The sequence below is a fragment of the Corvus moneduloides genome, chromosome 12, assembly GCF_009650955.1.
Source record: "Corvus moneduloides isolate bCorMon1 chromosome 12, bCorMon1.pri, whole genome shotgun sequence".
Lineage (NCBI taxonomy): Eukaryota > Metazoa > Chordata > Aves > Passeriformes > Corvidae > Corvus > Corvus moneduloides.
In genome coordinates, this window is record NC_045487.1 from 6,832,958 (window position 1) to 6,850,185 (window position 17,228).

The 17,228-nt window shown below is 45.3% G+C and overlaps 1 protein-coding gene across 2 annotated transcripts in view; it reads left to right on the forward strand.

The window, feature by feature from the left end:
- The first annotated feature begins 1,645 nt into the window (after positions 1–1,645).
- The window catches only part of RANBP10 (RAN binding protein 10), a 69,677-nt gene continuing 54,094 nt past the window's right edge, over positions 1,646–17,228 (forward strand). For both annotated transcript variants that reach the window (XM_032122234.1, XM_032122235.1), the window contains exons 1-2: positions 1,646–1,865; positions 2,757–2,868. In XM_032122234.1, coding sequence (XP_031978125.1) covers positions 1,661–1,865; positions 2,757–2,868 — 317 coding nt within the window. In that variant the 5' untranslated portion in view covers positions 1,646–1,660. The remainder of the gene's footprint in view (positions 1,866–2,756; positions 2,869–17,228) is intronic.

Genomic DNA, 17,228 nt, shown 5'->3' on the forward strand with positions numbered 1-17,228 from the left:
CAGCCAAATGGCACCAGTTACAGGGACTCCTGGAAATCCAGCCAGCTCCTGGCAGCAGAACTTGGAAGTTAAACAGGTTTTGCACAAAACTAAAGGACGTGATGGCCAATAGAGTTAAAATCTCTTCAGCAGGCAATGCCAATCCAAAGGGCAGGCATTTTTCAAGTTTGGTGGGGGTTTTTTTAACATTATTCCATAAATACCACGAAGAGCATTTTTGCTGATACAGTGTGACTGAAGTGTTGGAAAGACAAGGGTCCTTTGAGAAGCTCTGCTGGGAGCAGTAAATGCATGTCCTGCATGGATGGGATTCCCTTCTCCAATGTGTGTCAGAGTTCACTTTCTTCTCATAAGAAGGTGCAGCTTCCCGGGGAAGAATGGGAGGGGATGGTGCTTTGCACCTGCTGCCTGTCACAGTAGTGGGCTGGCATTGGGTTTGGATGTTTCACAGGAATTCTTCAACTCCCCAGAGCCTTTTCCTTGGACTGGATGTATTTCAAACAATTGATACCTCTTTGGCAGTCTGGAGTCTCAGAGGTTGTAACTTTTTGTATCAAACTTTGGCTTGTACAGATCCATAAATACATATAACTATATATCTAAGCATATAAAGTCGAAATATGTAACTATATAAATATTCTCTCAAGTAAGGGAAGATCATACTCTCAAGAGAGCCTTGTGTCAGACCTGTAACTTCAGCTGCTGGGAGCTCTCTTTAGTCAGGTCGAGAGGCTGCAGCTCTTTCCTTAAGTAGGTCTCCAGGTGCTCTGACGATCATAGGTTTGGAACGACGACAAGGGCCTGTTTATTGCTATGGAGACATGGAAAAAGAATGGAAACATGGAATTAAGTGCGTCACATACAGAAGAATGAACTCATAGTGTAAGTCAGCTCAGGGATCTTGTTTTTCTTCCTGCTGACCGTGGCTTCACAGCAGGAGTTCCGTTTTTTTACTGTACTCTGAAGACAAACAGATGGGGAAAAAAAATATGTACAAAGGCTGTATATCCACATGGATGCAGCTGAGAACCAAAGGAGCCGTTGTGAGCTGCAGCGGGCCGGCCGCGGTCCCTCATCCACGCCCTGGCAGCGCAGAGCCGCTGGTTATTCCGGTTGCTGGGATTTGCCGGAGCCGCCCGTGGCTGCGCTCGGTTCCTTCCTCAGTCCCGGAGCCGCCATGGCGCGCGCGCTCCGTTTACCCGTCGCTATGGCAACGGCCACGCCCGCAGGACCCCCTCCCGCGCCTCCATAGCTGCCCACGCAGCGCCTGACGCGCGGGCGCCGCGCGGCGGCCGAAACCGGCCCGTGCGCGGAGGCGGCCGGCGGGCGCCTGCAAGTGCGGGGCGGCACTTGGGCGCCGCGTTGTCGTGGAGCACGCTGGGAACGGGAGTCCCCGCACCCCACGGCGCTGATGGGAGCGGAGCGGAACGGGGACACGATTCCCAGCGTGCAGCGCGCCGGGGGGAGGGACGGGGGCTTTGCTTGCGCAGCCTCTCGGGAGTTGTAGTCTCAGCGAGAGCCGGGGACGAGGGGGTGGGCGTGACGTGGACTGCGCTTCCCGTCGGGCAGCGCGGCCCCATTGTGGGCACGCTCGCAGCCCATTGGCTGCCGGCCGCGGCTGGGCCTCGCTCCCCTCCCGCTGACACAAAGCGGGTCCAAGATGGCGGAGGCGGGCGCGGGGAGCCCGCGCGGCGGGGACGCGGCGCCGCCGGGGCCGCCCGAGGAGCAGGAGCTGAGCCGGCGCCTCCGCCGTCTCTACCCCGCCGTCAACCAGGACGAGACGCCGCTGCCGCGCTCCTGGAGCCCCAAGGACAAGTACAACTACATCGGCCTCTCGCAGGGCAACCTGCGCGTCCACTACAAAGGTGCCGGGCTGGGGCGGCGGCGCCGGGTTCGGCTTCGGCCCGGAGCGGGACGGCCCCGGCGTGGCCCTCGGCCCGGCTGCTCCGCGGGGCTCGCCGGGCGTGGGCTGAGTCGGCAGCGGGTCCGGCGGCCCCGGGGCAGGGGCGCCGTGAGCAGCGCGGGGACGGGAGGCGCCGAGCTCCGGCCGCGGGGCGCCCGCTTGGCCCGGGGTCCCGGCTGGGCTGCTTGGGCCGGGCTGCCTGCGCTCGGGAGCGGAGGCGCTGGGGAGCCGGGGTCTCTCCCCGGCGGAGTGTGTGGCCTTATATAACGCTGTGCGGTGTCGCTCGCCTGGGCCCGGTGCAGCCAGACCGTCTGTTTACTCTGTCATCCTGCTTAAAACCCGGCCGAGCGGTCGGATGGCCCCGACACGCTGCGTAGCTGGGGCTTTGGCTCCTCGGGTTTACACCAAATAGCTGTTCATAGACTTGTAGTGTGATGTTTTCCTTGCTTGCTATTGGAGCTGTTCTCCCTACCCACCCAGCGGAGAACTGATTATTCCTTTTCCTGCCTGGCTAGTAAACACTGATGTCATTCCCCTCTTGTGTAATCATTTTTGTCTTCTGTCTGTGTACCTTGGTCTTCAAATTATGTTTGTGGGGAGGGGGAGAGGTGTTACTGAGAGTCTTTCTCAGAAACTTCATAGTGAAAACAAAGGGAAAATTAAAATGCTCGTGCTGTAGGAATTGTTCCTGGTGGCAGTGCAGGGTTGCATATCCTGGTTCTCTGGAAAGTGTGCTTTAAATGGCTGGCTCCGTGTAGAAACAAATCCCTGCTGGCTTCAGATAGTGAGGTTTTAGATCAGGATGTTTGAGAGGCCAGATCCCCTCAGTACTTACATTTCTGTTCTTTCTTAGGTCACGGTAAAAATCACAAAGATGCTGCCTCGGTCAGGGCCACTCACCCCATCCCTGCAGCCTGTGGCATTTATTACTTTGAAGTGAAGATCGTCAGTAAAGGTAGAGATGGGTAAGTGCCTCATTCCAGCTCAATGGCTGGGGATGTGTGTCTGGCAGCTCTGCTGGACTCTGGCCTCCTTTCCAGAAGCGTTCGAGGTCCCGTGGCTGCTGGGTGCAGCAGGCAGGTACAGCATGGGCAGGTTTTGTCCTCCTGGTGAATAGATGTAAAGGAGGTGGAATGCCCTGGAAGCAGAGGCACTGGCACAGCTGTGTCCTGAGCTCTTTGAGGTGGGCACTTCTAAAAAAACTCAGTAAACTGTGGGTCTCCAGTGCAATTTGAATTAAAATAGGTTTTCTTCTTGCTGGCAAGGTTTAGTCACTCTGATTTCTGGAATTATGATGCCTTAGAAATGAAGTGAAGCAGAAGGGAGGAACCTTGAGCTTGATTTTGGACTGCTGCAGTGGTGTTGACATGGGGAAGAGTGGTTATAGGAGTGCTGGAGCACTGGGGCAGGCAATAAAGGGGCATTTCTGTCAAGGTCTGGAGTTCTCCTGCTAATGTGGATTTAATTTTTACTCATTATGAAGGTGTCAGCCTGCTGTGTGTGGATGTCCTTGGCACTGTTCATTGCTAAAGGATGAATATGGCAGGAATATTATCCAGAAGGGAAAGTCACACAGGAAGAGGAGTTGGGTGTCACTAATTAATCCAGTCCTTCAAGTATGACATTTGAACTCTGACCGGTTGAAGGGTTGTGGGGAAGGGCAGCAAATGTTCCTACTAAAAACCAAATGAAAGTGACAACTTGTTACAGTTGAATTTTTTTGCTGTCATTGTTGAACTGAGAAGTGGCCTACTTGTAAAGGGACTTGGAAGGATCTCGGGCTGTGCTGCATTTAGGCCCTTGATAATTACCAGGTTATCTGTAGAGGTGGATGCTGGGCTGAATTCCTTACAAATGCAGGGAAAAGACCATCTTTACTCCTTCATTTTACTGACCTGGCTATTAACTGCTTGTCTGTTTTGAAACACTGCCCTTGATTAGTTTATGTAACTGCTAAAACTGAAATCATTTGCAGTGAGCTTCAAGACAATTTTCCAAAGAAATCACATTACAAAAGGTCACTGAACAGTACTTAATCCTTACTGCACTCTAGATCAATCTTAAAGGGAGATAATGGAATTTTCTGCTTGTCTCCCAAGATCAGAGTTTTCTGTATTAACGATCTGTTGTTTTTATTGTATTCTGTAATTAGTGACTTTCCAGGAATAATTCCAAAGAGACAGAACCATGTGTGTTAACACAGCAACCTGAACAGGAGCTGCTGATAGCTCTGATCCAAAGGGCAGTGGCGAGGCTTTGAGAGCCTCTCTGATGTCTCAGCCATTCCTGTGCTTTGTTTTTCTTTTGCTGGTAGAGACAGATCCAACTTGTATCTCGCACAGGGTGGTGCTGGGGATTTGTGGTTGTGAATTTCCACTGTAGCTGCTGCCTGGCTGTCACTTGAGAAGGTGCTTTTGTGTATGTCACCTTTAATAGTTTGAATTGTTCCTGCTGGAGGCTCAGTGTGTTGTACTAGTGAGCTGTGGCAGAGATCTCTTTTGAGGAGGCTCCCCAGTGTTTATTCCACCATCGTGACTTCAGTTTAAAGGACTGAAAGTCCAGACATCTAAAGAAGGGATCGAGGGAATGAAGTTTTCAAGCAGTGTAAGTGGCAAAGGTTGTCCCTAGGAACAACACTGGCAGCCCTTTAGTAAGGGAGGAGGAAGAGGAGTCCTTCTGAGCTCATTTCCAGATGGGTATTCCAGGTGTAAAGCCTCTGCCCTAGAGCTGGTTATTTGACTTCTGTATGAGGTGGTGAGGTAAAGATGTGAAGTTATTCCCTGTGTATCTCTTCTTGGAGTTTGTGATGGCATTTCACATTTAGGTTTAAAATGTGAGTGATTTGGTTTTGAAACAAGACTTACTCAAGAAAGGCTTTGGTGAAATGAATTTCAGGAAGTGTTGAGGAGTCTGATTTTGCTCAAAGGTGTTGTCTTTCTGTGCTCACAGTTGTTAGTTAAGGGCTCTGCACTCTGGTTAGATACTGACACTTGCTAATAAACAACAGAAACGAAGGTTTCAGATAAGAAATGGGATAGAAGCTCCCAGTGGCTTTTAATGGAGAAGAATCCCAAACCTCACATGATGCCTTTTTGCAGCCTGCCAAGAGATGTTGCCTGTGTGTGACATGCTCTGATAAGAGGCTTCTTGAATTGGCATCAGGCAGTGCCATTTTGGATTGGTGATGTCACTGTGGTAGAGAAACCTGAGCTATGGAGATGACTCAGGTGTCAGGACCACCTTTTTAACTTCTCCCCTGTTCTTCATTGGACTAAGGGGATTTAAAACCAGTATGCTCTGGTTCTCTCCTCTGTTTTCTCCCACCCCATCATATCCTAGCAGTCAAAACACATGTCCTTGCCTCCCCCCATTTTCCAGGCTGAGAACTCCTGTGCTCACCCCAGAGCCAGCACAAGGGAAGAGGGAGGGAGGGACTGCAGCAGCACAGGTACAAGTTGCTTTGCACTGCCACAGCTGCTAGAAAAACTCCCTCTTCTGCACTGTCTTGTCTCCCCTGTGCCTTAATGCACCAGCCCCAGAAAGGTGCTTTTGCTAGAGAAGCAAACAAAATTATTTATGAAAGCTCTGCCTTTGCCGTCGCTGGACTTTTCTGCCTTAGCATCAGTGAAAGCATTTACTGGTGGATATTTCAAAGCAAGTACAGCATCCAAAAAGTCCATTTGGTGTTCGTAAGAAACTTTTATGATTGATGAGCTTTTCTTAGCTTTGGATCTTCCACTGCTCATGAGATAAAACCACAATCCTTTGAGAGAAACAAGCATGATTCAAACTTACTTTTAGTTGAATGGTGGCCATTTCTCATCCTGGTGGATTTAGTCTTTGCTGATAAGAGGTCATGTTTATTTATTGGGTTTGTTTTTTGTGCAGTTTTGGTTTGTTTTGTTTTTTTCTGGGAGAGGGGAGGCTGCCAGGATACCACTGAAAAATTGCCTTGACAAGGTTTGTAGGTAACATGAAACAAATCAGATCTGTCAGTAGGTTGATCTGTTGCTACTTCCTTGCGGGGGGAGATCGTTCTTATCCTCAGAGAGCAGAGGAGAACTTAGTTTGCAGTCTCTTGTCCCAGCCCTCTTCTCACCTCCTTGTCTGTGCTGAGCACACAGGGAGTGGTTCCACAGCACTTCAGGATGATACATGTCAGGGCTGTGGGACTCTGCCCTTGAATTTGCTGTATGTTTCTACTCCTTCCCTCGTGCTGACAGACTGCTACCCTATCCTCTGGTGAGCTGGTTCAGGGAGATAACTGGTGGAAAGCTGGCCAGAAAATAATGAATGATGATTTCATCTATTGACGTCACTGTCAGAAATTGCTCCCTTTTTTTTCCCCTCTTTAAATTGAGGACTACTTTTCAGGGTTCCCTTCCCTGACAGTAATTGAAGGCAAGTCCATAAAGGGATGGGCTGAGCTGGGAGACAGAAGGGTAGCATTGCAGCAACCCTCAGTTCCATTCAAAGTGTTGTTGAACAGTTTTAAGACTTGCTGGTAGTTAATTCCTGAACCATTGTGTGCTTGTCTCCTGAGTGTTGTCAACTGGAACAAAAGGACAAGAGGCAATGGGTCACAAGTTGTAGCAAGGGAAATGCCAGCTGGACATAAAAAAGAACTTTGCTTTGTGAAACTGGTTATGCACCCAGACAGAATGCCTGGAGAGGCACTGGCATCTCCCTCATCAAATTTGCCTAGGGGAGCCCTCAGTCTGCTGACTGATAGAAGTTTCAGAATTACTTATGCTTTGAGCAGAAGGATGAAGAAGGAATGTCCCAAGGTCCCTTCCCGTCCAAACCTCTCCATGAATCTGTGGATGGCTTGCTTCCAGCATTCCTCAGATGAGCAGATTGGCAGAAATGCCTGTGACTCTTCTGCTCCTGAGCTGCCACAAATAACTCAGGCTTTTATAACAATGCTGTTTGTAACAGTTCAGCCTTAGCTGTATTTGAAGCACTAAACTCTTCCTCTCTCCCTCCAATACGTGGTTCTGTTTGGTGGTGATTTGTCAGCACATCTCAGCCTCTGTTTCCCCACTAGATGATCTCTGCTTGGTAAACAGGAACAGGGAGAGACTCATTAGGGTAGGGCAGCCAACCCACAACTTAGAGGCTGTTGTGACTCAGAAGGACATGTCATCCTTGTTGTCCTCTTTATGCTGGGGCAAGGTGAGCTGCCTGTGGGTGACAGTGCATGTTCCTGACCACCAGTTTGGTTTCTTGACTGGTTTTACCTCCCCCAGCCACGTGCTGGGTTGTGATGGAGTGTGAGTGGGGAGGACATTCCAGAGGCCAGCCCTGATGATGCACAAGGTTCTGGATTCTGGCAAAAGTCACCTGTCCTGCAGCCTCCTCTCCATTTCTGAGCTGCTCCTGGAACAGACAGCCCAGCAGCCTGTGGATTGCCTTTGCAATGGCAGTTTGCTGTCAACAGCTGTCTTTTTCTGGGAATGGTTTGGTCTTGGACAGCTGCTTACTCACGGATGCTTGGGTGTGCTGGCATCCTGACCTCTCCGGTGGGGACAGAGCCACTGCCTGCCCATGGCAACTCTGTGCAAACACAGCAAGTGTGCTCTGTGGGCAGAGGAGGTGCCAAGGGGCCTGGCCCTCTGTGCCAGGGCAGCCCAGTGGTTTCATGAGGATTTTGAGCCATCCCAGGAAGCATCCCAGTATGGGTTTTCTTTTTGCCATGATGGGTTTTTGTGTGCCGGCACTAGTGACTTGTAGTGAGCTCGACTGTGTTCACAGTCTTTTTGCTGGATCAGTACCTGAAACAGTGATTTCTGCATTAGGTGAAGACCCAGAAAGGCAGGAGAGGGAAGCTGGAAAGACATAAGCCACAGGGAATGCTGGTATCCTTCTTCCAGCACCGTTCTACAGTTGCTTTGAGCTGTGTAGCCTCTTGTCCAGAGATACTGGTCAGCACTAGCTTAGGTTGAGGGCAGTTTTCTGGGAGAGGGAGAAGAGAGTTCTTTGAGGAGAGTGGCTGAAGAGCTAATCGAGCTTAGTCCATACCATAGTTTATTTCAGATCTTCCTTTAGCTTTCATACACAAGTGCACCATAAGCCAGACTTAAAAATAGCTTAGTTTCTCTCTGACTGAAAAAGAAAAATAAAGGTCAGATGTGTTGGTTGGTTGCAGTCTGTACATTAGTAACAAATCATCTGCCCCTTTCCTTGCTTATGTTTCTCCTTGCCAACTTTCCATTTCTCCTCAGCATATGGTGAGTGTGATGGCTCTGTGAAAAGCCTTTTGCTTGTGTGCTCTAATGGATTCCAGATGCTGACAGAGGCCTGTCCCTGGAGCACTCTTGACAGCACTGCCTGCTTATGCTCAGACACTTTGGAGTGTCCTGCCTGTCTGGATGTGGCTGTAGGGAAGGCTAAGGGATATTCTATGGGAACTGAGGATTTCTCGTGTGATTCCTGATTTGTCACTGATAAGTCTGTAAATAATTGATTTCCTCCCCCTTTTTATGTTTTTCCATCCTGGTTTCCAAGAATCCAAAACCAGCAGAGAGAGGGGGTTGTTCTGTTTGCAGGTAGGTCTGCTTGTTTGAATTTATGCTGTTCTGCAGACATTCATTTAAACAACCCAACACATAAATAAAGCCCCCAGGTAGATTCCATAAACAGTTCCTGCCTTGTTCCCATTTGCAGATTGCCCAAGCAAGTCCTTCTTGCTCAGCTGCCAACTGTGCCTTGATGCTCTCAGGTGTAGAGACTCATTTTCTGCAGAGGTTTCCTGTCAATTGGTGACACCTCATACAAGCTGTTATTTCTTTGTCATTGTTCTGCTATGCTCTTCAAAAAGGGAGTAATATTGAGAGCAGCTTTTCAGTGTAAAGCAGTCATGAGGTTTGAATATCTGATTTGCAATTTTTAACATTTTTCTTTAATTCCTTTCTTTTTTTATCAATGAAGTGGAAATTTAAACTGAGTGTTTTCTAGCAGTATCATGGGCCATCCATTGTAATAGTTGAATATCAATTTATCATTAAAATAATTTGTGAAATAAGGCAACAAAATGCAAGCAGTGATGGTGATATGTGACTTTTTCACTTGTGATGTGTGCATTTAGGTATGTCTGAGGTCTGAGATTTCCTGGATTTCAGACTGTGATAATTGTTTTTGTTGTTGTTGGGATTTTTTGTTCACCTGCTTATGAAATTTTGCACAGTAAAGAAGAAAAAATTCAGGAAGGGGTTATTTTTGTTTCGTTATTTTTTCTTCCCCCCCCCCCCCCCTTCTGAGTATCTGTTATAGAAATGGTAAGAGTATGAAAAAAGCAAACTCTAGCAAAATCCACATCTTTAGAAGATATGTAAAACATTACTATGCTCAGTTCCTCAGAATATGTTTGCAGTTAAATCACAGAATAATGGGAACTAATCATTTACATATTCTAAGCTTGCAGATCTAAGGAATTCTGTTTAATAATTAAATTTTGTAAGTTGGATAACTTTTATATAGGGAAAACCTTTTTCTTTCGCTTGAGAAGCCTTGAAATGATGAACTGCTGAAGACTTTATCATTCACTGTGAAGCTTTGACTCTTTTTCTTCAACTCTCCACTGAAGCTGAATTGTGATGATTGTGTTATATTGACTCTGCAACCAGATTCACTTTTTAAACTGCTTTTCTAGCAGTGGGATTTACTTTGTACCTGTGATACAACACTGGATCTCTGTTTTCACACTACAGTCTGCCTGCTTGTTTACAAGTTCTTTGTATGGATGCTCTGGTCCACATGAAGCCTTTGTCCCTTGTTGTGGAGATGTCAGTGTGTAAAGATCTGTGAGTTCAGTGTGTGGTGCTTTCCCAGTGCTTACCCCAGCTCTGACTCTCTGCTGCTGTTTAAAGAGAAAGTGTTCTTATTTCACCAATACATCTCTCAAAACTTCAGGTGTTACTTTCTCTCTTGTGTGTTTTCCACATAATTTGCCCCCTCTCCAGATCTTATGTAAATACTGCAGGTACTTCTTTCTGTAGTTTCTTTAATTATTGGCAGGTAAATCCTCCTTTCATAAGAATTGTTACTATCCAAGCATAAACCAGAGGAAATTAGCCTAAAAGGCTGTGAGAATATCCCTTAAGCTGGTGGTGGAGTGTTTTCTTCTGATTTGGGTATTGCATTTATATTGTTCCCCCTGTTTTTCAGAGGAAAAAACAGGGGCTCAAGGTACATTTTGAATCTGTCTGTTATGATGGACTGAAATGCAAGAGTAGTCACCAAAATGAAACAGTCTTTAAATGACTTGCCCTCTTTTGGATGCCTTTCTGTTAGACATTTGTGGTAACTCTAGCATCTTTCTTTACTGTTTTCTAGGTTTTGTTCATGGCAGAAAAAAATGTTCTGTTGCTTTGACTGGCAATCAAACAATCTTAAGTCCATTCAGTCATGAAAACCTGTTTAACTTCCCTAATATATTTTCAGTGAATATGAGCAATGCATTTGGAAGTGAGGTTTGTTAATCAGCAGGACAACCTGAACAAAAATCCTACTTATTCAGTTGGGTGTAACCAGAATAAATAATCAGAGAATGAGTATCAGTAATGCTTTGTTCTGTTCCCAGACTTTAGGCACCATTTGTCACTGAGATGGTTTGTGTGTGAACTTTGTTGGATATCAGCTGACTTGGAGAATGAGTCAGCTGCCAAGAGTGAAAAAAACAATAAATTGGTGGGACACCTTTGCTTCAGCTCCATTTGCATTTGAACACAGGGTTTGGGGTTCTGTTGGATGTGGTGATGCTTGGGGTAGCAGATGGAGAAACTGGTTATTCTGGACAGATTTTAATGGTGATTTTACCCTGGTGGTGCTCGTATTTTACCTTTTCTTTCTTACATGGTGCTCAGGTCAAGTCTTCTTCTCTGTATTTTTGATCTTTCAGTGTTCCTACAAACATCAATCTACATCATCAGTCTTTTCCTCTCCAGAAGGTAACACAGACAAGGGATGGATTTGGCCCTTCCTACAGCTGGCAGATACCAGTTGAACGTGATCCTAAAATTGGAAGGGAGCTGGGAATATGATACCTTGGTCTATCAAAAATAGCCTTTCATTCTTCCTCTGTCATTTTGTCACCAATTACTCATAAACACCCTGACAAGATGTGTTATGTTACCAGATTGCTGCCTCTCAGTTTTGTCCTGCTCACTCACCTTCCCTTCCATGATCTTCAGCTTTTAAGGCTTCTCTGCCTTCCCGAGGGCTGATGTACAATGGACTCCTCTGTGCCTCAGGATACTTGTAGTTGTTTTTAATGAGCTCTTAAAAATTGTATTTTCTTCCCTTTATCCACTTCTTTTCAGCCTTGCATTATTTGTCTTTACTGACCTCTTCTTGGGGATTTGGGATTCTTCCTAGAGCCCATCAGTGCTGTTTCTGAAGCACCAGCACAGAACAGCACTATATGCACAAATAAAACCAGAACCACGTCCACTCTGGAGATTATATTCCATTATGAAGTAGTTCCAAAATATTTGTTGTTAGACTAAGGAATCGGAGACAGTTGGAATCCAGTATTTTACGTGCCATAGGTAATTTTTTTAAACAGATGTAACTTGTTTTTTCACTTCCTTAAAACAATGTTCCCCTTCCCCCACCAGAACTGCGACAATGTGGTTTCAAGTGGTAAGTTGATAAGGGTTATCATTTCTAGCCACTCTTTAAACCTGGCATGAAGTCAGGACCCACCTCAGACAAGAGTGATAGTTCACAGCTTTGCACAAGAGACTGTGAAAGTCTCTGAAATGCCACCAGTGTGGTGTATTATTCACCTCTAACTTAATTTAGTTTGTTTATTTTAGATTTAACTGTGTGTGTTGAAAGAGTGGGGTGCATAATAGCTGGGAGGACAGGATTCCTACCATGTAGGTGTGGTTATTAGAAAAAACTGCAGGATACAGGAAGCCTTTGACTCACAAACCTCTGCAAGAGTGGAACATCCCTTGTTTGACTCGTGGCTCAGTGGGATTGCGTAGCTTTGGCTGAGCCATGTAATAAAATGCCAGTCCCAGGAATTTCTCCCTTATGTTGTGTTAATGTTGGTTCACAACTGAGCAGGGAACGACTGCTTTACTGGAAGTCATGGCCTTCAGAACAAATTATTCAACCTCTCTGGTCTTAACTCTTCAAGTTTGGACCTTGGTGCCTGTTGGCATCCCTGGCAGTCTTGTTCCAGCCTCCTATACTGTGCCAGGGTGGGACTGGGACTGGGAAAGAAGAGTTCTGGGCTGGTGGGTGTTACCCAACCAGTGTAGTTTTTCCCCCTTTGTTTCCCCAGCTTTCAGATGGGTTGAATTTTGTCTGCCATCTGGGTGAACCTCAGAGCCACTTGAAAGAAGAGTGGCAGGGATCGTTTCACCATCCTGACTTGGTACCTTTCAACAGGTTAAACAATAAATACAGGGGAAACCTGTAGATGTTATTTATTATTTATGCTGTCTTTCTCCTGGCAGAGCTTAAAAAATCTGCCTTGCTAATTGTTTCCTAGTGTTAGAGATGAGTATTCAGTCCAAGTTTACTGGAGGGAGTCTTGCAGCTTTTTGAGTAAAGAAATACCTCTTTTTGTTTAAAGTACACTGCTTGTCCAGTGAGGACCTTGGGCTAATTGCTTTCTCCCTCCTTCTGCCCTGCCTTTATTTTGCACATGGCAATGCTTCTCAAGTGCTGGGTGCTTTCCAGGGAGATGTCCTTTGCTCCTGGAATTCTTGAAACTGAAGAATGTAGTACAGGTCTGCATGACTTCTGTTGCTGTGTTCTCCTCTGTTTGACTCAATGAGTTCTTCATTCCTGCACTGGAAAAGCCAAATAGATGCAAATCCTGGAATTTCAGCATTAGCTGCTTGCTGTCAAAGGGCAGGACTGTTCTGAAGTTTTTCTGCTGGGTTCGCAAGGATTTTTGTGGGTTTCTTCATACAAAGTAGCTTTAGACTACACAAGAAACTTTTCTTATGTTGACTTTTTGGCAGGTTCTCTGGGTATCAGCTCGTCATCTCATCTGGATATCTGTGGTTTGTTCTGGAGAAGCATCTTTTGACTCAAAGAATTGCTTCTCATATGGGTGGATTCCCCTTCTGGGACAAACTAAACACAGCCATCAGTGTCTCTTCTATGACTGTAATGCTTAGAACAGCCTCATTAAGGGATCTTTGTTTCCGTTTAGGTCAGTCAAATGTTGACACTCCTGTGAAATAACTTTTCTCATTGTTTTTCAGCTAGTTTCTGCCCAGTGGCAATATATAATTCTTCCTGACTGAGTCAGTGCATTTATGATCTTTTCTATCTTTATAAATTTTAATTTAGAAGTACAGTCATCATTTTGGTCTTCCATGTATTTTCCAAGGGAATGTCTTTTATTGACAGAAACAAAAGATAATACCTATTTTTAAAAAATAAACAGATTTAAAATGCAACTTTGAAAACATCTGTGCTGCAGAGTCCACCACACAAGTTGTCTTAGGAGCCAGAAGTGAACGCTGTCCTGTTTAGATGTCACTGTGCTGGAGCAGCTACATGTGGGTGTTTACTGCTAAAGTACTTGGGAACTGGGGAAGGGACCCAGGAAGCTTTGTGTCTTTGAGCCTAATCTTAGCACAGTCATGGTGCTGTAAGACCTAGAGGGAAGAATCCTGGGAATACTGCTGGTTGTGTGTGGAGCCGGCATCTTCTGACATGAGAGCTTTTTACCAAGGTCCTTCATTCTTCTGCTGTGGCCAAGGAGAGCCAGGGCGTGGATAAAACAGGCAGAGCTGATGTCGTGGCTGGTGTTCAGTGTGGCTAATTTCAGTCACATTTTCTAAAGCAACCACTATTGGGCAGGGCTGAGGTGAAGTGGGAGTCTGGAAGAATTTGGTGCTATGGTAACTGCCAAGGCTGCTGGTGAGTGGAAACAAGACTGTTCTGACTGAATCACCAGCATGTGTCTGCGTTTATTTTTGTCAGTCTGCTCTATTTGGAATTGGTCTACTGATGCAGCATTTTTGAAGCTTCACATTAGGTGTGGGGGGCAGTTCCAAGTATTTCGCTGCTGAGAAGGTGGTTTTAGGAGGTCACTTTTGCTTAGCTTTGCATCTTACCTATGATGGATAATGGACATAAAATGTATTATTACCCCCAAAATAACTTTTTTCCTGTTTGAGACTGGGTGCTAACATTCCTGTGCATCCTTTTTCTTAAGAGGCTCTTTGAATCTCTCAAAAAGGAACTCCAGTTAAGGAATACCCCACAGGGAGTCTGTCTACACTATAATGGTCCAAAACCAGGGGTGATACAGGCAGGCAGACCATAGAGATTTATGTTGAATGATATTGAATATCATAATTGATTCATTAAAATAAAAAAAAAAAGGCAGTAATTTGCTCTCCCAAAAATACTGTTTAACTAGTATTGAATTTGTTGCATATACAAAACTGGTTTGGAGCATTTGGAATCGAGGAAGTGAGAAGCTGTTCTGCACCAAGAAGTTCAGAAAACATCTGATGCTTTTGGGGGTGGTGGAGTTGAATAATAATTTTTTTTTACCTCCCAATTATCAAGAGAATAGGGTGATTTTTTTGTTTGAGGCTTTGTAGATTTTAAAGCTCATTTCATCCATTACTTCTGGTACATAAATTGATTGTAGATGGGAAAAGCAAAGTAGCACTTTCTAAAACAAAACCCAGCAGTCAAGTCTGTGACAATTTGAAGTTCTGGGTATAAGATGTGGGCTGTGGAGTTGAAACTCAGCATGGTGAGGGAGTCTGTTTTTATTTTAGGTTGTCTGCAAATTCTGTGTGCAGTTTTACAGCCATTAAGGTCTTATTTTTAAAGTTTGTCTTGAGCTTTAAATGGGATCAGAAGTTGAAGAGCAAAAAACTGTGAACCAGGAAGGCTTGTGGTCATGTTCCTTTTTTTTTTAAGCAATATATTTCCATGGTGTTGTGTATCTAGATTAAAGTGTAGTTCTAAATTTAGTATTTGTGGAGTTGTAATGCTTGCTTTTTATAAAAATACAAGCTTCCAGTCTCAATTTAAAGCTATATTGTCTGAAAATGGAAAGATACTATTCTGTAAGTTTTGTCTTTGGTTATGTGCATCAGATTTGCTGCTGTACACAAAAGAGGGGGATGAATCTGCATAGAAAATAATGAAGTTAAGCAGGATAAGCCAAAGTGGGTGATGACCTATTTTATCTGAGTTCAACAACTAGGTTATTTCCTCTAATTTCCAATGTTTTCCTTAGTGTTGCCACCCATGTGGTGCAGTACAGTGCAGTGAGCCAGCAAGGGATGGGGACAAAGGGCACCCATTGAAGTGCTGCAGCTGGGATTGTGCTGAAGCTGTGCCAAGGCTGTGTGCAGAGGTGTCCTCTCTGTTCAGTTCTAGGTCTGTTAATGTCAACAGCAGCAGATGTAGAGGCAGAGGAGCAGACAAGCACCCTCAGGCAGTAAAGAGGGATGAAGTTGGCCTGTGGCCCTGTGCCAGCAGAGCTGTGCTGTGTGATACTGAAAGGAAGGAATCTGACACCACCACAAGACAAAGTGGCCACAGTTCTGCAGTGTTTTACCTTCAGCTGAGCCAAATAGATCAGGACATAAGAAACATTCCCTATGCCAAGAGGCATGTCCTGCTCTTTGAACAAGATTTGTCACAGCCAACAAATTTGGGACGTCTGGAGCTCAGTGATGTGACCTGGTGAAGTTGGTGGGGATGGTTCTGCCAGAGAAGCAGAATGGTCTGCTCCTGGACAGGTTTTTGTTCAGTGTTTCAGACCTGCCAGTGTCAGGATGAGCTCTCTGGTGTTACTGCTTCAGGCTTAGATGGTGCTTTTATATTGAGTTGAAGCAGTTGTGTACTTTGAATCACAGCTCCCCTCAGGTTTGAACAGTTGGCAGAGGTGGCACTTGTCACTGCTCTCACAGAGTTGAGTGCAGTTGTAGCTGTGGACTGGGATCCTGGCTGCTTGCACACGTAGTTGAAAAAAAAACACGTGGCAAAACCCACCATGTAGTAAGGAAATCTCTGTAGCAGCAGAAGATTCCAGACTCAGTTGGAATACAGAAACTGAACAAGAACTCCCTTATCTGCCAGTGCACTAAGAAAGTGGCAGTGAAGAGCTGGAGTACTCCCTGAAGATAGAGGGGAAAGTCTTCTGTATTGTGCCTGGAAGGCTGTAAACATATCCCCAAATTCAGTTTATTAGAGATGCATGTATGTCAGATGACACCATGAGGCTGAATTTTTAGATGCCATAAATGCCTGCTTTGGAGAGGCTCTCGTGAGTCAGGGAACTCATGAGGATGTAACTTCTGACTCGTGCTCTGAGCAGTGCAGAAAATGTTTGCAAGAAAGGTGTGTTTAGAAGATGCTCTGCAGCACTGACCATAATCACTCATGTTTGGTGTGCTTTGAGGAGTGCTATGAAAGGTCCCCAGACCCTCCCACTTCAGTGTTCATCCAAAAACCCCACCACCTAACAACAAAAAAAGCCAGAAAACAAACCTTATAAATTGAAGAAGCTTGTTTAAGAATAGCTAATAAAATCAGAAGGGTTAAATGCTTTGAGATGGTACAGAGACTGTTTAAGAAGACATTTTATTGGAGGATGAGACAGTTGACAAAATTAGACACAGGGATGAGAGGCAATAGAGATACACACCCCAAAAGTTTAAATTTTATTCAATGAGAAAAATTGAAAGAACAAACCCTTAAGCTTAAAAAACCCAATAGGGTTGACCAAAATGAGTTGAGGGACATCTGGCTCAAGGTCCGAAATCTTAAAGGAATATTTTTCCCTCCCAACATATCAGGGATGGGAAGCAAGCTGGAGTCTCTAAAACCAAGAGATAATGCAGGAGAACTCCTTATGAAGAACTTTGAGAACGTAGGAATGTTTAGAGGGTCATAAATGCCAGTCTTTTGCTTTTAAAGGATTGTCCTTCTGAAGAGAAAGAGTTAATACAGCAACAATGTCATTTGTCAACAAAACATATGCCAGTCTTTGTTTTTAAATGGTAACTTGGTTCCTGTTGAAGGATTAATACAACAACCCATAAAAGACAGGAAGAGATCATTGGGGTTATCTGGTCTTCATTCAAGAGTTCTAAAGAATGAAATAGCTGAGTCATGGACTATGGAATGTGACATTTAAAAAGTCTTGATTACAGAGAAGAGATGCGTGTCTGTGGGGTTTTTTTCCCCCCAAGGGATCCAGAGGAATGAGATCACATAGTCCTTCCTCTAAAGTCCCTTCCATCCTTGAGATCTCTGTATCAGAGCAGAACCTTCCTTGTTGCTTTTCTTGAACGCAAGGTTCAGGAGCTCAAGGGCTCAG